Genomic DNA, 22,651 nt, shown 5'->3' with positions numbered 1-22,651 from the left:
TTGGACACATATGCAAAAGAACTATTGATTTTAAAGTTACAACATGGGGTGAAATTCTATTTCCTGTGTATCCTGGAGTTCCACAGAGATGATCTTATTGGTAACTTTTGCCCTTAAAAATATGAACATTTTAGTGGGGGAGTGCCTTCAACAGACCTGTATTTACACACATAGCATGAACCAGGGGATTCAAACACTGCTTAAAATCATGCTGTATTTTTTTCTTAAACCTATGTTAGGAACACCAAAGGCTATTAAAAGTTAAATTTTTAGCAATTTAATCTACTTGTCATTACTTATGTTCTATTTCAGGGGTCGGCAACCTTTCAGACATGGTGTGCCGAGTCTTCGTTTATTCACTCTAATTTAAGGTTTTGCATGCCAGTAATACATTTTAACAATTTTAAAAGGTCTGTTTCTATAAGTCTAATATATAACTAAACTATTGTTGCATGTAAAGTAAATAAGGTTTTTAAAATGTTTAAGAAGCTTCATTTAAAATTATATTAAAATGCCAGGACCCGGGAAGTGTGAATGCCACTGAAAATCAGCTTGTGTGCTGCCTTTGGCACACATGCCATAGGTTTCCTACCCCTGTTCTATTTACATGTCAGATTGGACAGAGAAACAAATCAATTAAGTCAGTTATTTCCATATTCTTAGTGTTGCAAAGTTTAAGTATCCATCTGCAGAGTAATGTTCATTTGCTTTAAAGACAAATTATTTCCAAAATAAGAAAAACTGGAAATATTTCGAGTAATCTTTGGTTCTATAAAAGCTGTTAAAAAAAATAAAATTAGGGCCAAATTTGACCATTCACTTAAATTATACACATGTAAACACTTCCCCAGCCAGCGCTTAGACCTAGGATAGTGACTGCTCAGTAATCAAGTGACTGAAATGCTTTACTTAGCTAATAAGACAAAGCCCCTTAATACAAAGGCAACAGTTCAGTCCTGAGCAGTCAGGAACAACTGTTTTAAAATTATGTGCACAGATGGACACAATTCTAAAGATCATTGGCAAGCCAAAGTTTTGGCTTACCAACTATGTTATTTTAAAAACTTACCATTCTTCATGAACTATTGATAGAAAGTTAAACCAAAAATAGTATCAGACCTGGCCTAGGCCAAGTTCAAAGATTTGAGTGTGTCTTTCAAAAGTTGACTGTTGCAGGAGAAAGCAATTTTCTCCACAAGAGCAAAATCTGGTCCCCTTTTAGTTATTTGATTTTGATGCATTATAAAGCATTACTAGTCTGTCTTTGCATATTCTGTTAGGAATTTTGGCACTAAACCATTTAAAGAGTTTCAGTTTTTGGATGAAAACCGAGAGTCATACATTTTATTGGCATATACTCTGCATATGTCTCTGCATGACCCATTTCTTCTTCATCCTCCTCCTCAGGTTCCTCTTCCTCTTTTATTACTGGCACTTTCTATAATACAAATATATCTGCATTAGTCAAATGATACATTGCTGATGCTCAACATCCTAGAAGTGTACAGGCATATGGAGTGGAAGCTAGAATACAGACATTGACATTAGTATTGTTTCCACAACAGTGCACTACCTGAACCAGAGCACAACAGAAACATCAATTACAAGATTTCAGAAGGCTTCAACAGCCATATTCTTTTTGTAGGGACTCCCTTCACAGACAGTGGCATTCCATTGGATGCAAGTATCACTGGAAAGTGAGTTAAACGATACTAGCATAGGAAATGTGAGCCAAAAACATAAAACCTGCAAAGCAGCATGAGCACTCCATCTAAGCCAGTGGACAACACTTTTATAAAGCTTTTAGTCCAAAATGTGCCATTTTAAAAGTTGATTTTATACACCAGTTGGCATAATTTTAATTGAACTTCAATTATCCAAATGTAATGAGAACCAATGGGAAGCTATTGGTTCGCCTTGCGATGAATTAAAAACTTTGGCGCATAAGTCTACAGTACATAACCAGGGACACACAAGGGACATAACTAATATTTAGATAAGGGGGTGCTAAAAAGGAGTATGATTCTATTTTACTGCAGTCAGTCAGCATGCTACAGATTAAATGTAGGTTCACAGATGTGCATGTGAGAGTGTACCTCAGCATATATACCCGTAAAGTAACTTAAAAAGGAAAAGGCATTCAAGTAAATATTTCTGTGAAATCTGTTGCAGACTTCCATTGGTTAAAGATTCAAACGACTTTAAAGTATTGGAAAGTACGCATACGTAACGCATCCTTCACTGTGGTATCCAATGTAACTCACAAAGATGACAATAGCCCATTATCCTCCTGTGGCCCAGCTACTACACAATAGATGCCTGAAGTACTCTTTATTTTTTTTTTTTTGAAGCAGAAAAAACTTCCTCTGTGCCTGAAGACAAAACCCTTCAGCACAAGATAGCTCTTTTAATATTAAAGATCTAGACAGCTTCCAGATACCATACTGGAGATCACACAATAGACTCATTTTAATCTAGTTCTCATTGAAGAACGATTTAAGCGCACGTTTCAATAGTATTAGTATTAATTATTCCCTAAACACCCAGCATATCAATGGGAGAAGAAACGGAGTTTACATTATGGTTATACAACCCAAGGCTGGTCCAAATTGCTACAGAAACATTAATAGCCTCAAACTGTGGAGAGCTGTGCATCTGGTTGCATGACAGGGAAATTTATACAGAGGAAGTTTACAACAGCAGAGCAAGGGAGCTGCACATCAGCTTTGGTCAGGTAGGATACCCTTCAGCATGCACAATGGGTTCTCATGAAAGACGCCTGATGTTCAAATGACTACCACACTAGCTCATATGGAAACAGCTGAGAAATGGCGGTCTGGTCTGCTTGGACCAACCACTCCACAACTATTGCAGCCAGAGAAAATTCTCCTTCAGAATCAGATATGCTATGTGGTTATGGAAACCTAGGAAGTTTCCATGAGCAACAGCTGAAACTAGCTAAAAAGACAGTTGGGGCCATTTATATGTAAAACTCATTTAAGAAACTATATCCATTCATTCTTACTACTCACCATAGTAGGTGAGTAACTTCTCATTTTTACATCATTTACCCATATTCTTGTTACTTCTTTTGTAGAAGCCTCCTTCTTTACCGCACCATTGCTTAGATCAGCTACAAGAAAAATTACATTTTACAGAAATTATTAATTTTCCTTACATTTTCTCTGTTGTATTGATTTATACATCATGCAGTCAAGGCAGCTGGAAATGAAGATCTAAAATCTTTGATAGTACACTGATATCCTCAAGAACAATAGCCAAATATATTTATCTACATAAATTCTGAATGTGCCTGAAATTAGTCCTGTTGCCTCCTTCTGAGGGAGCCACACGTACTTAAATCTTTAGTTTAACCTGTACCATTATATCTGAGAGAGATGCGTGATTCTATTAAGTGTAACTTAAAGAGAAGACACCTTCACCAAACCTTTATATAGGTCATTTTATAGTATGCCATCTCACTTGAGAGCTAAGGCAGTTTAACAGGAAACCACAAACCCAGTTTTATCAAGAGAAGTGATCTTACCTGGTTTGGTGGCATTTACCACCTTTGGAGACACTACAATTATTTCTGTAAGAAAGTCAATATGTTGGACTGAATTGTTTTAAATGCTACAAATAGACAACTACAAAACATTTGTTCATTTTCCTCTGTTTAGAATTTAATGGTGATGAGAGTCACAGTACAGATCTAAGACAAATATTTATACAAAGACAGATACAGTGGAAGTTTTAGTTAAGGAGCTATCTTTCAAACTTCCAGTATGCAAAAGCAAAAGCGTTAAGTTAAATGTAAGACTTGTAGAATTTACTTTTGTAAGAAGAGTTAAATAAATATACAAATAGCTAAAAACTGTATGTTAAATAGTAAGACAGCATTTAAATCCTCTGTTGTAAAGCTTCATTGTTCCAAGTCCTATTAAGTGTTTCTGCAAAGATGTTATCAGGGAACAGAAAAGAGTCTGCTTTCAGTGGACTCTGGGCTGTTCAAAAAAACAAAAACCAAAAAGGTTCCCTTTCACAGGACAGCTGAATTATATGTTCAGCAGTTGTGTGTTACAAAATCAATGTCACGTTCCAGAAAACAAAAAAAACCTGGGAGACTCCTGACATGTGGTACCTGAAATTTTAACTTTCAAGTTTACAATGCACTCCTTTGAACATTAACATGGAATCAGAGGGAGAGTTAAAAAAAAACAAACTCACTCTGAAATCCACATATATATGCTATAAAACTTGCAAAAACTTCTACAGTACAGCATCAACTCAAGCTGGTAGTTAAGTTTCTAGGCATTATCCTGCCACAGGATCTCAGATTATTTATACATACTAGATCTCCCAATATTTGTAACTTACCATTTAACTTTTCCTGCAACAATTTCCCCCTAATTATGGAGTGCTGGAGAAACACTAAATCGTCTATAAAAGATTAACCACCACTACAATTGATTTTAACATATGACATATAAGAAGGATGCATTTTTTAATTTTTTTTGGTGAAGTGCACAGGTTTCTGTTTATTCCCTCCCCAGTGGATGCTTTAGAGAAACATGGCTAGAATTCAAAACACTAGCTTGTTGTAGAAGTATTTTTGGGAAGGAAAGAGAAAGGGTTGTGACTATAATTTAAGGACAGTATTCCCCTACCACACACAACAGATTAGACAATGGCTTAGGTTCAAATAATGCAAATTCAACAAGATTAACAAATTGCTATATAGAAAACATTACTAACATCAGTCATTTACCAGCATCCTATTTCAAAATTTATTTTCAGTTGGTCTCATTTCTTAAAAGGATATATCAAAGGGTTCTTGAGTTTTTAAAAATTCAATCATTTTGCGCCACTTCCAAATTCTCAACATTATAAAAAGAAAGTATGGAGTCCAACATGTGTTAGGTTTCCTAGGCTCAATTTTAATGTTATTGTGCTATTCTACTCTGTTACTCCACAGAGCCAGAACCACCACCACCACCAAGATCTTTTTATTAGATTTCAGTATCACATTTCTGAAACAAAATGCACATGATAAAGGGGAAAGAACCACTTACTGGCTGCTGTTGCAACTGGCTGGGCAATATTCGGAGGTGGCTTCAATTTCATTAGTTCATTAAGACTATTGTTTTTGAGTAGATCTTTCAGCTGGACCTGGTCCTTTGAAGGTGTAGTGGTCAAGGCATTGCGTACTGCTGGTGCTGCAACCGATGGTCGAGTAGTTGTGCTGGTTTGAATGATTTTTGCTACAGTGATGGTCTGCCTAGTAGTTGTCACAGGTGTGGTTTTTGTCATTACTATTGTAGTCCCCAAAGTTGGAAGCTGATTTATTTGATTCAGCACAAAGGTTGTGGTTGATGGTGGTTGCTAGAAAAGAAAAACAAAAACGTAAGATTTTCCTGTTTCGGAAATATCATCTGATGATTCTCGAAGTGACAATACTCAAAAAGCAAATCTTGCGTTATATGCCTGTCAGCTAGAGGACAAAGGTATCAATTTAAGCAGTGTGCAGCGGTTTTTTATTCTTAAAGTTGGTGGACTGTCATTATCTTTCCATTGCACAACTAACTGATGCTAGAATGCCATTTTATTTCAGGATGTGGAAGTCTGAGAAAGAAGCTTCTTCCAAAATGCAGGAGTATTGCTTCACGGGAGGATCCAGCTCCACAGGATTTTTTTCCCAAAAAGAGGAGGAAAGAATAGGTAAGAAAGAGAAGGCTTTCACCATCCAGACACAAAGTACATCTGCTGTGTGGAGAAGCTTGGCTTGTAAAGAAATCTTACACACTGCACAACATGGTTTTACAGTTAGTTTATAAATAAAACTAATATCTATTTTAAATCTCCTTTTTCTGTGGAGATTCTTTGTTAACCCTACCTTCCAGATATTGATCTACTTCTACTTTATATAATCTTTTAGTAAGATCTAGTAATAGTATCAGGTTTAGTGGCATCCTTATTCTAAATGTACTCATAAGAAATGAAACTGGGCTCTTCCTTAAACAATTTTTCCCTTTAAATCTGGCTTGATCTAAGACATGGCATCTCTTATACATCATGCCAACCCTTCAAACGTGAGTTTTACTGAAAAAGCCAGAAAATAATTTGACTGTATTACGAATTATACTGAAGGGATGGCAAAGAGCCAACAATTTACACGCCTTCCTCACTTCACTATTTTACACATATAAAACTCTAAATATGTCAGCTCTTACCCTGACATTTAATAGTGCTGGAGTAGACACAGTCTCTGGTTCTTGTTTAACAGCAACTGTTGCCTCAGTCTCCAAGCCTAGTTCTAATGCACTAAGTGGCACTGACTAGAGAGAAAGAAAGCAAGCACGATCAGGTACCAGTTTTAGTAGGAAAAAAAGAACGAAAACCTTTACTACTATGCCCACCCTCCGCACTCCCCCATGTTAAAACTAATGACCAACTCGTTTGCTTTGCCTGTTAATTTTTTAGAAACCAAGATGGTAGCAAACCAAGTCATTGACTCTGCCCCCAAAATTGCTTCAAGCATAAAGCCTTTCCAGTTAACTGCTGTGAAAACTGAGTGAGTTTTGCAATTTTATTTCTGTTGACAGACTATTGTTTTCATAGAATCATAGACTTTAAGGTCAGAAGGGACCATGATGATCATATAGTCTGACCTCCTGCATAACACAGGCCACAGAATCTCACCCACCCACTTCTATGTCCAAAAATGTGTTCCATTCTTGTGGTATGTAAGTTGTCATGGAGATTAAATCAAATATTAAATTAATTCTCGCTTGTTTCAGAGGAGAGGAAAACCACACAAGATACATCAATGGAAGTTCTATGTGTGTATACAGGACATTGTGGCCCTAGAAAGTATATATAACTTATATTGATATACGTTCAGTCAATTATATACTTTTGATTTCTAAAATACATATTTAAGACAGGTGATTACCATCTCAATTTTTTCTCCATACACAAGCCCAGCACAGCAATGAAAAACATACAATAATTCCACTCTTTCACAATAGTTAAAGAATTCTATGATTCTATATTATGCAATATTGGTTAATTTTAAAAAGCTCTCATTTTTAACCTGCTGAACAGCTGATGCTGGTGTTGCAAGGCCCATGTCCACAGGGTCAATATCAAATAGATCATTTGGACTGATTCCACTCTCACTCAAAGCAGCAAGCAACAGATCTTGTCCTGGCTCCACCATCTCTAAAACAAAAATAAAGACGATCACAGGTGTAAGTTACAATTGTAATCATTGTTTATTCTGCAAAACCTTTAGAATTTTATATTTCATCATCTGATTTTTAAGGGCACAGTCAAATTAGTCACTTTCATAAAACAAGTTTCAGGTTCTAAATCTGCCCAGAGTCTCTTGACAATTCCTGTCAAGATCCCCATAAACGGGGGAACCAATGAAAACCTAACTATGCATTTGATAGCATCTTGTGTATAAAGTAAACAAAGTGAAAAAAGGTTTCTTCTAGCCTGTATCTTGATAATTGTAGGAGTTTCAAGTAATACTGGTAGGCAAAAGTGGTGAGATGGAAGTGCAAATTATGCTGTGTTCCTTTAAGAACAGCCCCTAAAGCATATTGCCTAAGCAGGGAGAAGTACTTAGGTAGTAGTTAAAAATAATTGGTTTGTTTAACCTATAACAATTCTGTACCTGCTTAATGAGACAAGAATTCAGGAAAAGTCAGTTAATTTAAGTAGTTCTAGAAATACTTGTTTTATACTAAACTAATAAGCTTTTAGTTTTTGTACCATAAATAAATTTGAGAAGATTTTTTGCATCATGGGCAAGATAAATGGTCATCTGCTGTATTTAATTATTAAGTCAGCAAATATTAGTATGGGACACTTAGAGCAAAACGTAGGCCATGGGCTTTTCATGTATAGGATAGCTGTTAATTTTAAGTTTTAATACCATCCTGGAGTAAATTAAGAAATCAAATACTCTTTTGGGGGGGGGGAGGAGAGGGGGGAAGAGCCCAGTTACTAGAAATCATAATGCAAATATCCCCTTTCATTCCTCAAAGGGACTGTTTTTGCTCAAACACTACAGTTAATCACTTTTCTGTATAGGTTTGCTTGCACTCCTAGAGTTTATTCACTGTTGACAACAGGTGTCTGCACTGTGTAGCTTAACTCTGTTTAGCTGTAAGCATAGAAAAGGACAAAACATTCAGCATTGTTTCAGAAACAAGGTTTTACCCAAAGTTTTCAAAACAATGCCAAGCAGTTTATCCTTGCCTGCACTCATGGCTAAGATATGTTCAACACTTGGTTCAACAGCACCAACACTGCTGACAATTGCCAGAACACGTAACAGACCAAGCTCAAAGATGCAAAATTCTTGTGCTCCCTAGTTATAGACTGCCCATTGTTGAGAAGATACCTACCCTCTTCTACTAATACTAGAAGTACTGGCAAAAACTGATGTGTCAAAAAAATATGCTAGAACAAACTGAATGTAAATTCCATCCATCAGTTTAAGAATGAAGTTAGTAGCTATTACCATAGTGTCTAGGAGCCGTAGTCAAGGATAAGGCCCCCACTGCTAGGTGCTGTATAAACAGAACAAAAAGATGGCCCTTACCTAAAGGAGCTTACAATCGAAGTATAAAACAAGAGAAGACAGATGGACACAGACAGGGGAGCACAAGGAAACAATGAAGCAATGTTGGTCAATATGACAGGCAGTGATTTCACCACACCAACAGCCTGTTAACTGTTTTGTAGCCTCATGGTGAAGGAGCGCTTTAGGAGGGTTTTGGAGTTGCATAATGAAATCACTTTGTGGATTTTTACAGGGAAAACTTCCCAAAAAAAAAATGGGCAGCATGGGAGAAGACAGGAATGTGCTTGTTTGAAAATATAACAAGTACCAGCAAAAGCTGGCATTGACAGCTCAACAGCAAATGAGGTAGGATGGGGATTGACTGAAGGGCCTTGGAAGTGAATACAAGCAGCTTATGTTTGATATGATAGAGAAACGGGAGCCAGTGGAGGCATTCAAAGACGGGGTTACATGCTGGATTGGATTGTAAAGGCCAAAAAGAAGGATGTTGCAGTAATCAAGATGCAAGCTGAGAGCTTACGTGATGGTTTTAATTGTGGGGATGAACAAGAAAGGCTGCATCTTAGAGATGTTACGCAGAAAAAATAGACAAGATTTAGACACGGCCAAAATGCGAGAACAGCGAGAGCCCCAAATCAAAGAGGACACATCCAGATTTAATTGTCAGTAAAACCATATAATCCAATTAAAAACATATATTGTAACAAATATTGGGTAACAAATATTGTACAAACGGTAACAAATATTATACTTTAAGGCATTCAGAGTGATCTGGAAAATTATAGGCCGGTAAGCCTTACTTCTGTACTTGGTTGAATTAAATATAAAGATACCTAGAACATCATGATGAGGAGATCTAGTCAGCACTGCTGCTTTCTCAGAGAAAAATCATCTGACTAGTCTTCTAGAATTATCTGAAGTCAATAAATTACTAAAAGAAAAAGGTGACAGTTTAACCTTCCAAAAGGCCTTTGACCATCCCTCAAAAGAGGCTACCTAAAAAAAATTAAGTAGCCAGTTTAGAAACTGGATTAAGGCAAAAATCGAAGTAGGAAAAAATGGTTCATTTTCATCATGAGAAAAGGTTAACAGTAGGATGCCACAAAGTTCCAGACTGGTTTGGCAGTGATTGGTACATTTATAAATTAACTGAAAGAGAGTGGGAGTAGCAAGGCGACAAAGTCTGCACAAGACAATGTTTAATCAATACTGGATAAGTTCCAGGAACTGCAGAGAGAACTTCACAGTGGAAGAAGTTGTTCTATGCGGACATACACAAAGTAATGCAGATTATTCCCTTCAGTGTGAACTATTCATACACTTCACTGGGCTCTAAGTAAACTTTCAATTCAGAAAAGAAACCTGCACATCATTGTTACTAGCTCAATGAAGACTTCTGCTTAATGTGGCCAAAAGGGTGAATGGGGAGAGACTAAATGAGGAAATCATAATGGAATTCTACATATCATCAGAATGTCCCCACCTGGAATACTGTTTTGGTCACCCCAACTCTACCAGGAGATGGCAGAAATAAAGTAAGTTTAGAGACAGGTGACTAGAATGATTAAGCACAGGGAAAAATCTCATGAAAGGCAACTGAAAATATTGGGATTGTCTATCTTAAATTGGAGTTGAGTGAGAGGAGACAAGATAAAAGTCTGCGAAAATAATGAATGGGGTAAACAGAAGTTTTCAATCTATCTCCTCTCATAATATAGGAATATGGGGTGATTTAGATAGGACAAATCCAAAATTGGGGGAAAAGAGACTTTCCTACATAATGAACAATTAGTCCGTGGAACTCAAAGCAAGACATTTAAAAGTTTAGCATGTATATTAAGAATATCATGGGTTATAAATATTAACAAACAGGAGTTTTAGAAGATATAAATACTCATGCTTGAGTATAAGCCAACTAAAAGGATAAGGAAGCAGCTTTCCCTGGGGGCAAGTTATCTCATACCTGCCTACTGCAGGGTCTACAAAGGATGACTACTAGTTGGAACTAGTAGCAATTCACATGTTCCTAGAATAACCAAGTTTAGTTTTATACTCACCATTAGATAATTTGAGCACTCCAACTGTATTATCACAGTAATCTTCAAAAGACATCCCAACAGCCACTCTCCCTCATAAATCCCTCCATTTTTAATTCCCTTAAAGATATCTATTGCTAACCATTTAGATTAAGTGAAAGAACTGTAACAGTTCACTCGCCTGGCATTCAGTTTGGACGACTCTGGACCAGTTAGTTTCAGTACTCTGGTTCCTGAATAATCGGAACAAAGTTACAGTGTTCTGGTTGCAAACACTAGGGGAATACTGAACTCCTGACATTGTCGCTGAAGTTAAAAATATTCAATAAATAGCTAATCTTCTGTTTGTGAAACTTAACTCACATGACTAAGCTCAACATACAAAGTTTCAACTACTCAGTTTTGCTTTAATTTAGAATCAAAAACACAAACAGAAATACAATAGAAAAAAAGCTACATCTTAATATCTTACTGCTTATATTCTTACACTCATTTAGTCAAACCTAAAACTAAGCTAATCAAGTCAAAATACAACTCCATAATTTTTACAAAATAAGGCTTTTTAGTTAGCATAAGCCAAAGTTACTTTATCAAGCTCTGTAGCTCAAGTTGTGCAATACTATAAAAGGCTCTGTTTCTTGCCTCCCAAAATCCCCACAAAAGTTACTTTTAAAAAAGTTGACGATATTACAAGCTGTTCCCTAAATTTTTCATTGTTGAATCTTGTTTTAAAAAAAAAAGTAGCCGCCTGCAAACAGTCCCAATACTACTAAGGAACAAGACCCAACCTGTTAAGAGTCACCAAAAAAAGCTGAAGTACAAAACAAAAAATTGTTATACAACTAGATACCTTGACAGCAAAGGTACAATTGACTTTTTCTAGAAAGCATAAAGAAAAATCCAAATGACTGTCATAACGAAAAAGATGCTATAAAAATGGCTCAGTAAACATTTTGTATGATATGCTGTGCCACTATAAATCTATTTTTTCAAAGCAAAAGATTATGTATTATATAAACCAATTTCTTCTCAAGTCATACAAAAATAAGCTTCTGATTTAAGAACACAACTGTCAGTATTCTCAATGCCATTTTTATTATGGCATATATCCGTGCCAACCTGCCAATCTTTGTCTCTCACCTTCCCTGTTTTAGTCTTGGTGGAAAGTGCAAAATCAGCAGCATAAAACTAGGATAGTCAGAAACAGATGTCCAGCTTACTTTCTTCCCCAGAAGGAAGGTGGTAACTTCAAGCCCAGAAAGATTTTCCATTTTAAAAAAAGCCCCCTATGTGTCACATAACACTAAATATACCATTACATTTTTAGAACTTCTCTATTCATAAATTGCATTCAACTGTGTGTTTGCAATTGCCACAGTCAATCTGCTATGGCTTCCACCAAACCCTCCAAGCCACTGGCTAATATTTAAAGCACTGATGTCTATGGCATATCCCCTGTGAACCTAACGTCTCACACTATGTGGAATACTAAAAACCCAAGCTAACACATCTTATTGTCAACAGTGCCAACAGCCTTTAATACTAAAATCCTTGCTGTAGCTTCCACACAAACTTTCTCCCTCTCCACCTCCAGTTGCTACCATACACAGCATAAAAATGCAATGAGCAGCCTAAACAAAACAGTGAAAAATAAATCAGATTTGTAAATCTGTCAGATAATTTTAACCTGTATCCTTTAACATTTCAACTGATTAGCCCAGTGGTTTTCAAACTTTTTTTCCTGGAGACCCAGTTGAAGAAAATTGTTGATGCCCGTGACCCAGCAGAGGTGGGGATGAGAGGCTTGGGCAGAGGATTGGGGTGCAGAGGTGAGGGCTGTGGAGTGGGGCCATGAATGAGGGGTTCAGGATGTGGGAGGGGGTTCTGGGCTGGTGTGCAGGAAGGGGTCAGGGCTCTGGGCTGGGGATGAGGGGTTTAGGATGCAGGAGAGGGCTCTGGGTTTGGGAGGGCTCAGGACTGGGGCAGGAAATTGGGGTGCAGGCTTACCTCGGGCAGCTCCCGGTCAGCAGTGTAGGAGGGTGTTATGGCAGGCTTCCTGCCTGTCCTGGCACTGCAGACTGTTGTGCTCCAGAAGCGGCCAGCAGCAGGTCCGGCTCCTAGGCAGAGGCGCGCAAGTGGCTGAATGCTACTTGCGCCCACAGGAACCATGCCCTCTCCCCGGCTCAGCCCCCAATGGCCAGGTGTTCAGGGCAGGGGCACTGCGCGGAGCCCGTGGCCCCTCTGTCTAGGAGCCAGACCTGCTGCTGGCTGCTTCTGGGGTGCAGCACAGTTTCAGAACAGTCAGCACCACAGACAGGTCTTTTAACAGCCTGGTCCGCGGTGCTGACTAGAGCTGCCAAGACCCGGAGCCTTACATTCCATGACCCAGTAGTGATCATGACCTGCAGTTTGAAAACCACTGGCTTAGCCCATTCTTTAATAGGATCCATGACCTTCTGAGAATGTATCTATTTCAGAAAGAACTTTTTAACAGATGTAACTTCCCCCTCAAATAAAAAGGTTGGGATATCATCAATTTTTTAAAAAAATTCATAGCGACTGAAAAAGGTGAGGCCTTGTTTCTGAACAAAATTTAAGAGCATTTCGATGTAAAGTGATTACTCTACCTAGCAACCTTTGTTTGTGGTGTGCTGTCAGAGTTAACTGGACCTTGAGGCTCATTCGTTAATCATCACTGTTTGTGGCATGCAATCCCACCATAGATCCCAGTTGGTCGCAGGGACCCTTTTCTCAGTAGTCTTCTCCCATCACTAGAGAGGCTCTATTTGTAACAATTAACATTCTCCACCTCTGCCTTCACTTGCTTCCATACACAGCATAGTAATCTGTCCCGAGATCATTTCTTACACTACTACCACAAGTGATCTGAAATGCCTTGTCAAAAAAATAAGATCACAATAAAATTTGCTTGGAATTATTAGCAAGAATTCTGCTAGGACTACAAGACACAGAACTCAAACTGGAAATAGCACTGGTCTCACAAGCTCTGCCTTCTTCAGAAGCCAAAATCAGATGCCCTACATATTAGACTGTGCAGATATTCAAAACATCACCATACAAGATCTGATGGATTCCTTAGGCTTGGCTCCTCTGCAATGGGTTCAGATACCCCTGGGGCAAGTCTGGAATAAGGCAAAGGAAAAATAGGCACATGCCTAGGTCTCTGGCTCTCAGTGTCATGCAATGACATCAGAATCTAAGTTATCAATTAAAATATATACATATATATATACACACATATATATACATACACATACACACACACACACACATATGTAACTATACCTATCCTATCACCTAGAACTGAAAGGAACCCCAAAGGGTCGAGTCCAGCCCCCTGTCTTCACTAGCAGGACCAAGTACTGATTTTGCCCCAGATCTCTAAGTGGCCCCCTCAAGGACTGAACTCACAACCCTGGGTTTAACAGGCCAGTGCTCAAACCACTGAGCTATCCCACCCCCCTACTAGTCATCATAGCTGCAAAGAAAATCCTGAAAGCAACCCCTAGTTTAGTTAATATAACAATGTTTGCTCAAGCCTGCAGACAGCCTCCAGCACAGGAAGGAGCATAGCCAATAGAACCAAGAAGGAAGCCACTTGTCCAGAAAAAAAAAAAACAAAAACACTCAACCAAGGAGGAGGGGAAGCTCAGATGTCTCACTGGATGGGGAAAAAAATTGGTTGCCCATTCCTGAGCAACATTTAACTGTTGAGTCAAAAAGAAATTAGTGCCTCGGAGTGCTGATTTTTGCCCCTGTCCTCTCTCTATCCTTACATGCTATTATCATCATAACATGTCTAAATTGTAACTGGGCATATAAATTAGCACCTTCATTGAAATGAATGGGGCAGTTCACAGCTCTCAATAACAACTGAAAAGTAAGATTCTGGAGAATGAGATAGTCTGCAATAAAGTATTGGGGGTCACCAGCCTCTCTCTACTTCATTCCAGAAGATAGTACTAGTATAGACTGAGATACACAAGACAGTTCTTTTCAATTAGCTGTCTGCCCCAGAACTCTCCTCAAGCACCTACAGTTAATGTCTATTTCTCACACCATTTTAGCAACAGTTGAGAAAAAAAAACTTATTCTAGACAACAAAGGATATACTTGTGGGAAGGAAGACAGTGGGAGAGATATACCCTATTTTCATTTGTCAGAAGTGTTATTTTTAGATTCAGGTAAAGTTACAGCCCTTGTAAACATGAAGTGTGTCCTTGAAAGCCAATACGAATACTGTACCATAACACAACATACACCATTGTATATATAAATCAATTTCCATCAGGTAGATCAAGCCCCAAAAATGTAGGATTAATAAAAAAAAGTTGTGAAACTTCAATAGTTTAATTTTTTTTTAAATTAAATGAAAACTGTTGAAGTCTAAACATCTATAAACTTTAAGTACTGTCCCACTGTATTAGTTAATGAAAACTAAAAGAAACTTATTAAGCAATATAAAATGCAATGAGTAGCCTAAATAAAACAGAAAAATGAACAAGATTTGCAAATTTGTCAGATAATTTTAAACTGTATCCCTTCACACTTCAACTGATTAGCCCATTCTTTAACAGGATACATGACCTAAGAAAGTATCTATTTCAGAAAGAACTTTTTAACAGATATGTAACTTCCTCCTCAAATAAAAAGGTTGAGATATCAATACTTTAAAAAATCATTGTGACTGAAAAAAAGGAGGCCTCTCAAAGTTTTAAGAGCATTTCCATGTTAAGTAATTACTCTCCCTAGCAACCTTTGTTTGTGGTATGCTGTCAGAGTTAACCGGACCTTGAGGTTCATTCGTTAATCGTTACTGTTTGTGGCAAGCAATCCCACCATTGATTCCAGTTGGTCGTAGGGACCCTTGAGCACTTTACTCGCTATTTACACAAACATTAACGAATAGGTTCCTCTCACTAAAGGGTCAGCAACCCTCAGCCTCCTAACCTTGCCCACAAACACGTGTTCAGGACATAAACTTCCGGGTTGGGTTAGAATTGGCTGCGTAATTGCGTCCCATAAACTACTTTTGTTTTCAGATCTCCAACACCTTAAGAATTCCCTTAACAACAGCATTAAGCTTACAGAGATGTATTTGTAGAAGCTCCTACCAACATTTAAAGCCAATTAAGCAGCAAAGACATCTTTTCCAGCTACTCTTCTCCCTTCGCTAGAGAGGCTCTATTTGTAACAATTACCCAAGCGATTAAAGAGACACACAACGACAGTAGTTAGAAATATTAGATAACAGGCCATTTTGCTGAACCAACAAGAAAACGGGGACGCAGGGGAGTTGCCCCGCCACGTTATAAGGGCCACAAGTTTTCTCTGCCATTATCCACCGGATCCTACGAGACTATATCAATAAACCCAGCAATAAACTTCGCCATACGGATACGTGTTACCAGCCAATGGTAGGAAAGTTCGCTCAGTCCTGGGCCAGTGACCCCGGCGGCAGTAACAGTGCGAGCCGGCCCCACACCGCTATACCAACCCCCCGCCCCCCAGCTGGAGCGATTAGCGCCCTCCACCCAGGAAGACTCCAGAGGGGCACGGGAAGACAGAGTCCCCGACGGCAAAGGGACACTGTGGGGGAGCTAGTCACTGCGGGGCCGGCTGCTCGGGCTGGGGGGCAGGCTTAGAGGAAGGGGCTGTAAGGGCGACCTACACCCTCCTCCCCATTGAGTCCCCACCTTCAGACAATGCCTAGGCACCGACCGCTCCCTACCCCGCGCGGCTCTCTCAAAGGGCCGCCTGCCCGCACTGTGTGGGGTCAGAGCGGGGGAGGCCGCGGGACAATGCCTGGCCCCGCTCCGTGCGTGGCTGCCCAGACCGGGAGCTGAAGGGGGGGATCCCCGCCAGTCCCGCAGCCCCGTGGAGCAGGAACCGCCTGAGGCGGCCCGGAAGGCCCCCCGCGGTATCGGGCAAGAGGGTAGGGCGGGACTCACTCTCTCTCGATCCCTCTACGGCCGCTCCTGGAAGTATCCGCCGCTCGCTCCGCCGTCCGACGCTTTCTAACTCACCGCCGCCATGTTTGCCCGCCCTGCCTCCCCTCTCATGGAGGAGGGGCCCAGGGCCGGCGGCGGCGGCCCCGCAACACGTGACCTCACCACTTGGCGCCCCTCCTCCCGCCGTATGCCGCGCGCCACATCCACGTGACACCAGCGCGTCGCGTCGCGGGCGGGCGCGCGCTCTGTACCACCTGACTTGTTCTCATTGCCCCTCCCATCAGAGGAGCGGCCATCTCTTCTTCTCCCCGCGTTCTCTCCCATCACGTGACGTGGTGCCTTTAGCGCCCGTGGTAGAGGGTAAAGGAAGAAATTCCTGGACCGGTCGACGGAGCTCCCCGACAGTCCTGGGTCCCGACTTCTTCTGTCCGGACTAGCCCACGGCAGTTGCCGTAGACGAGAATGTCGGTGCAGGCCCAGTTTTCGGTGGGTGGGGGAGGGGAGAGCGAGAAGTCGGCCGCTAGGAGTCACGTGATCTCGCACGCTGGCGCCCGTTGGCGTGCGCACGCAAGGCGGAGACGTTGTCGTCTTCTGCGCGTGGCAGGATGAGAGAAGGGTCTGAACCAGAGCCATGATGATGAGGTCACGGTTGTAGGGTTAGGCGCGTGCGCACGGTGTGGCGTCGGTGAGGGCCTTAGAGAGGACGAGCGCATGCGCGAGTGGGTTCAGGCTGGCCCTGATTGCTGCGTCTTCCGCCGGCCCTGCGCTCGCGCAGCCCGTGCAGCTCACAGGTTCCTTGGCTGCGCGGCTTGGCAGTGCTGCGGCGGCGTTACTGTCACTGAGCAGGCCTGTGGGCCGCGGGGCGGGAGCCGCGTGCTGAGCTGCAGAGGCGGTGCTAGCCCATTGCGGGCCCTGCACAGGGATATTTGTCACCCTTCCCCCCCCCCAACACATACTCAAAAAGCGAATAGCCCTCCGCTCCCCTCCCCTCCCCTGCAGCTGCCCAGGGCCCTAGTCTGCTTGTACCTGGTGCTGCTAAACTGAGGAGGGGAGAGGTGCATGGGTCAGCGGGGAGTCAGCTGCCTTCTCTTACGGCTCCCTGGCAGTTACTATTCCTGCAGCCTCTGCTCCTGCTTGGCACATGCCTGGCACCCTGCATGTCCAATTAACAGTAAATTGGTGCAAGTTAGGCCCCTCTATGGTCCCCACTCCATGGCTAAGATGTATCATTGCTTATGTGGTTACAAAACCAGGCCTCTTGTGTATTCTTTAGGTGCATAACACATGGTTGTGTTAGGTGCCCTTTGCCTCTAGGGCAGTGTTTCCCAAACTTGGGATGCCACTTGTGTAGGGAAAGCCCCTGATGGGCCAGGCTGGTTTGTTTACCTGCCATATCTGCAGGTTTTGCCGATCGCGGCTCCCACTGGCTGCAGTTGCTGCTCCAGGCCAATGGGAACTGCTGGAAGCGGCGTTGGCTGAGGGACTTACTGTCCACCTCTTCCAGCAGCTCACATTGGCCTGGAGCAGCGAACTGCGGCCAGTGAGAGCCACAATCTGCCAGTGAGAGCCACAATCTGCTTGACCTGTGGACGTGGCAGGTAAACAAACTGGCCTGGCCCACCAGAGGCTTTCCCTACACAAGTGGTATCCCGAGTTTGGGAAACACTGCTCTAGAGGCATAAAACTTTCAGCAGTCTGGTAGGATATGTGCCAAGATCCTACTGAATTACTTCCCACTGCTGTGATCACCTGAACTACAGACTTCCTGGCTTAAGTCCACAGTTCTCACTGCTGTTTTTCTCTTAGGAAGTTTTTTCTCATGAATTGGAGGACTCCTGCCCAGCTCAAGGGCTCTGTGATGAGGGCAGTCTCTGCTACTCTGTCACAGACCTTAAGAGCCTGGCACTATTAAAAAAACAAAACTATATGCCTGGCACATCAAGTTTTCTCTACAGACTACTACAAGCCTGATGCATAAAACTGTCTACAGAAACTGCAAAGAGCCCAGTATGCTTGAAAACTTTATGTGCTGACATGTCTTTTTATGACATCTTTATTTTAGTTTTCAGGCCACTTTTTATTTAAAAAATAAAATAAAAAAGTAGGCACCACAAAGCTTTGTTAACTTACAGTTAAGATTGCTACAATGAGTAATGATGTTTATCCAAATTCTGAAACAAAAATATTGCAATTTAAACTTTGAACATTTAAGAAGTATGCAAGTTATTTATCTTCAATGTGAACTGAGGAGCCAAAAAATATATTGTTAAAATCTTTATACACGCACTAGTATAAAATGACTAAAAATATTCAGTGATGCTTACTCCTTCATTATATGTAGGTATTCAATTTTTGCACAAAACAAATAAGAATATAAAGGATGAAAATGACTAATTAGAGTAAATTGTATAAATATTAATCCTACATTTCACACATTTGATTAGCTACATTACTGATGTGAAAAATTCATTTTACCCATTCCAAAAATAACCTTAACTGACCACAAAACATGCTTTTAAACTTTCAGGATATACAGCACTTAATCATATAGCTAAAGTTATCCATATATTAGTGTTGTCTTATGTATTGCAGCTTGTTATAAAATGTATTAAGCTTCACATTTAAACAGGAAAAAAGGAATAGAAAAATATTATGTATGTGCAATATGACTGAGTTAACATTGCTATGGGAACCTTAACTTTTGCATATTGAAAATTTGTATGTTGAAAATCATCAGATAATGAAAGACTGAATATTAGTTTAAATCATTAAGATTGCATGTTTGTCCCTGGCATATACCATATTAATATTGTGTTAATAAAGTTTCCAGCATTTATTTTTCTAGGGAGTTTTATAAAAGAATCTCTAATGCTCAGCATCTTTGGAGATCGGGAACTAAGGAGCAGAGCTGCACAGACCCGATACTCTATTTCTGCAGAGCTACAAATCTCTGCAGGCTGATGCTTAGGTTCTGCAGAGCTCTTAAATTCTGCAGAGGCAGAGCATCTCTGTATGGAGTAAGTTAGGTGTTGTAAATTAGATCAATCTAATTTTTTTCTCCTGCTGATCATAGCTCATCTCAATTGATTGGACTCTTATAGTTGGTATGCATAACTTCCACCTTTTCATGTTCTCTGTATGTATAAATATGTTTTGTCTGTGTGTTCCATTCTATGCATCCGAAGAAGTGAGCTGTAGCCCACGAAAGCTTATGCTGAAATAAATTTGTTAGTCTCTAAGGTGCCACAAGTACTCCTGTTCTTTTTGTAGATCAATCTAGTTACCATACTTGAAGTAAGGCAGATCAGTCTTACCACTCAGGCCTCAACCATTGAGGGGGATGGAAGTCTGGCCAGAGGCCATAAGAACATGTAAAATGCAGCTACCTAATGCCTGGCTGCGGCCTCTTAACTACTTTGAATAACAGCATACTTAACAAGCTGTGCACAGTCTACGTGCACATGTGTAACATTAAGTGCCCTGTGTAAATGTCAAAATTTCTGCCATAAAATATAAAATGTTTTAATGCTGTTGTATAATCCTTGTATTCAATTGCTGATTCAGAAAGATACGTAGGCTCCAGTCAGTCTGCAAGAAGTAATGCTTGTGCTTAAGTTTATGCACAGTGAGTAGACTGGAATGGAACTACTTGCAGTATGTAAAATTAAGCATATACATAAGTCTTGGCAGGACTGGGTTATTCATCATGTACCTAACTTTAAGATACTCCTGTGCTTAAGTATCTTGCTGAATTGGGCTGCATTAGGTACTGGTATTTAAATGCCTAAATCCCATTGAAATCAGTGGGAGTTAGGCATCCAAACATCTTTAAGGATTTGGGCCTGATACTATTTTCATTTTCAGCAGCTGCTGCTCTGGATGCCGTCAACCATTTCCCACCTCCATCACCCAATATAGGAAATATAATTAGTCATATCCTGATATAATTAAAATTTTAACTAGTAATTTATGGTCTTATATAAAATCATTCTACATAATGTTACATCACACTGCCGGGCTTTTATTGGTCAGGCATTATTTTTTCCATCACTACATTTTTTTTTTTAATAGGTGAGTGAGTTATCTATAGGGGTGAGACTGATGGATTGTTGAGTCAGCACTTCATATCATAAGGAAATACTTGTGTAAAGTTTATGAAAAGTGCTTATCTATAAATGTGATGCCTGCTACATCAGTCAAAGAATACATAATAAGAACTAACACAATCAGTTGCAAATGTGTGAGTTGATTAGAAAGGAAAAATGTGTTTTAATTCAGCACTACATAGTAACAACCACGGTTCCCTCTATGGAAACTGAGTAAGCGAACAACTCCTATGTGTGCTGAGTGCACTGAATCATGGTGACTGGCTGCAGCAGACTCCTTGGGGTTACAAGCTCACACATGATGAAATACATTACCCCCATATTAGTATTTTCATCTGTAGCTCCCTAATGAGACCTAAGAGAAAAAACAGCGTTTTTTGTCATTTAATAGTGGTGATAAAACATTAAAAAAAAAATTATACCTACACTGTCCAGCGCAGCAGACTGTTTTAGATGACATTGGTTTCTTTGTTGCTCTGGAGGTGATGGTTACTTACTGTAGTTTGTTTTTGCCCCCTAGTGGCTGTTCGTGGAGCCACAATTTCAAATTCTATTTTCACAAAAAACTTTTTTAAATGTCCAAGATTTGACTTTACATATATGACAAGTTAATGTGTTGACCTCATTACCAAATCTACATCAAACTTTAGGTATAGTAACCTCAAGTTAGCTTAGGGAGGGGTTAGCTAAAGGTGATCTGTAAAACTTTATTTCTCTGAAGTATAAGAAGAGGGCCTGCATTTTTAAGACTTTTTTTTTCTTACTTGTCCTTTACATAGGAATCTGAACTATTGTCTTCCCTGTTTTTTCTGGAGAATCTATTGGAGGTCTCATTAAAGGGGAAGTGGGTGAGGGGAGATGAATTTTAACAAATACATTCATTTTCCTAAATGTTCCTTAGTCATTGCAGTTAAATAGTTAACAAAAGAGTTTTTAAGTTTGACTAAAATCCCTTTCCTTCTCCATTGCTTTCATTCTCTTGGCTCTTACCATGTCATAGCTTAACTAGTGCTCCAGGCTAAACAGGAACTGAAATTCTAATGTTAAAAAATTGTCAGGAAAAAACGCTTTTTATATTTAAACAACCAACATACAAACAAAAAAAATGTTTGGGCCTTCTTTATATTGTACATCATAAAGAAGCACCAAAGTACACAGGCTCAATTTGCTTTTTCCTGTGCAGGTCACCTTTAAGAAAAAAGAGTTTATATTTAATCTCCGGGATTTGCAAACATACATATAAGTAACTTTACATTTGTGAATAATCTAATTGGTTGGAACTGATCACATGGATTAAGTTACTCAGGTGTGAATGTTTGCAGAATTGAGATCTCACTGTGTAATTTTGGATCATGGTCCTGATTCTCGAGTTGGATTTGGATGGGTGGACCCTTGCTGCCACACAGAACTGCACTGAAGTCAATAGGCCCCACAGGGGTGCAAGGATATCTCCCTGCATGGATCCGATTGTTGAACAGTTAGTGATTTTTCAACCCTAACCTTTACTTTCTGTTTGGAGGTTTGTCATGGGGGCGTTAATCTGATGATGTAAGCAGCAGCAGAACTCAGAGCAGCATTAAGAGCAGCGAGGCTCAGGTGTTGTCACAGCCTATGTTCATGTCTACACTTACCTCTGGAGCAATCGATCCAGCGAGGGTCGATTTATCACATCTAGTGAAGACGCGATAAATCGACCGCCGAGCGCTCTCCTGTCAACTCTGGTACTCCACCAGAGCGAGAAACATAGGCGGATTCAATGGGGGAGTGTCAGCAGTCGACCTATCGCAGTGAAGACACTGCAGTAAGTAGCTCTAAGGATGTCGACTTCAGCTACGCTATTTTCATAGCTGAAGTTGCGTAACTTAGACCGACTTAGCTCGTGTGTGTCCCCCCCCAGTGTAGACCAGGCCTGTGAAATGTCTACCTTATAGATTTTTTGCA

At 40.3% G+C, this 22,651-nt stretch overlaps 1 protein-coding gene across 9 annotated transcripts in view; it reads right to left on the bottom strand.

The window, feature by feature from the left end:
• SBNO1 (strawberry notch homolog 1) overlaps positions 1-16,720 on the bottom strand; it is a 42,721-nt gene extending 26,001 nt beyond the window's left edge. Inside the window, exons 1-8 of one of the 9 annotated variants that reach the window (XM_050923468.1) lie at positions 16,601-16,720; positions 10,814-10,865; positions 7,094-7,221; positions 6,231-6,335; positions 5,073-5,382; positions 3,548-3,592; positions 3,033-3,133; positions 1,342-1,438 (exon numbers count right to left, since the gene is read on the bottom strand). In XM_050923468.1, coding sequence (XP_050779425.1) covers positions 1,342-1,438; positions 3,033-3,133; positions 3,548-3,592; positions 5,073-5,382; positions 6,231-6,335; positions 7,094-7,221; positions 10,814-10,820 — 793 coding nt within the window. In that variant the 5' untranslated portion in view covers positions 10,821-10,865; positions 16,601-16,720. Of the gene's footprint in view, positions 1-1,341; positions 1,439-3,032; positions 3,134-3,547; positions 3,593-5,072; positions 5,383-6,230; positions 6,336-7,093; positions 7,222-10,813; positions 10,866-12,639; positions 12,750-13,711; positions 13,776-16,600 lie in introns of those variants that run through there. The other 8 variants (XM_050923471.1, XM_050923467.1, XM_050923470.1 and 5 more) reach the window with 8 other exon arrangements.
• Between the last annotated feature and the right edge of the window lie 5,931 nt (positions 16,721-22,651).

This window comes from Gopherus flavomarginatus, chromosome 15, assembly GCF_025201925.1.
Source record: "Gopherus flavomarginatus isolate rGopFla2 chromosome 15, rGopFla2.mat.asm, whole genome shotgun sequence".
NCBI classification, from domain to species: Eukaryota; Metazoa; Chordata; order Testudines; family Testudinidae; genus Gopherus; species Gopherus flavomarginatus.
Note: the sequence above shows the minus strand (reverse complement) of the source record. Positions and strands in the feature narration are given on the sequence as shown.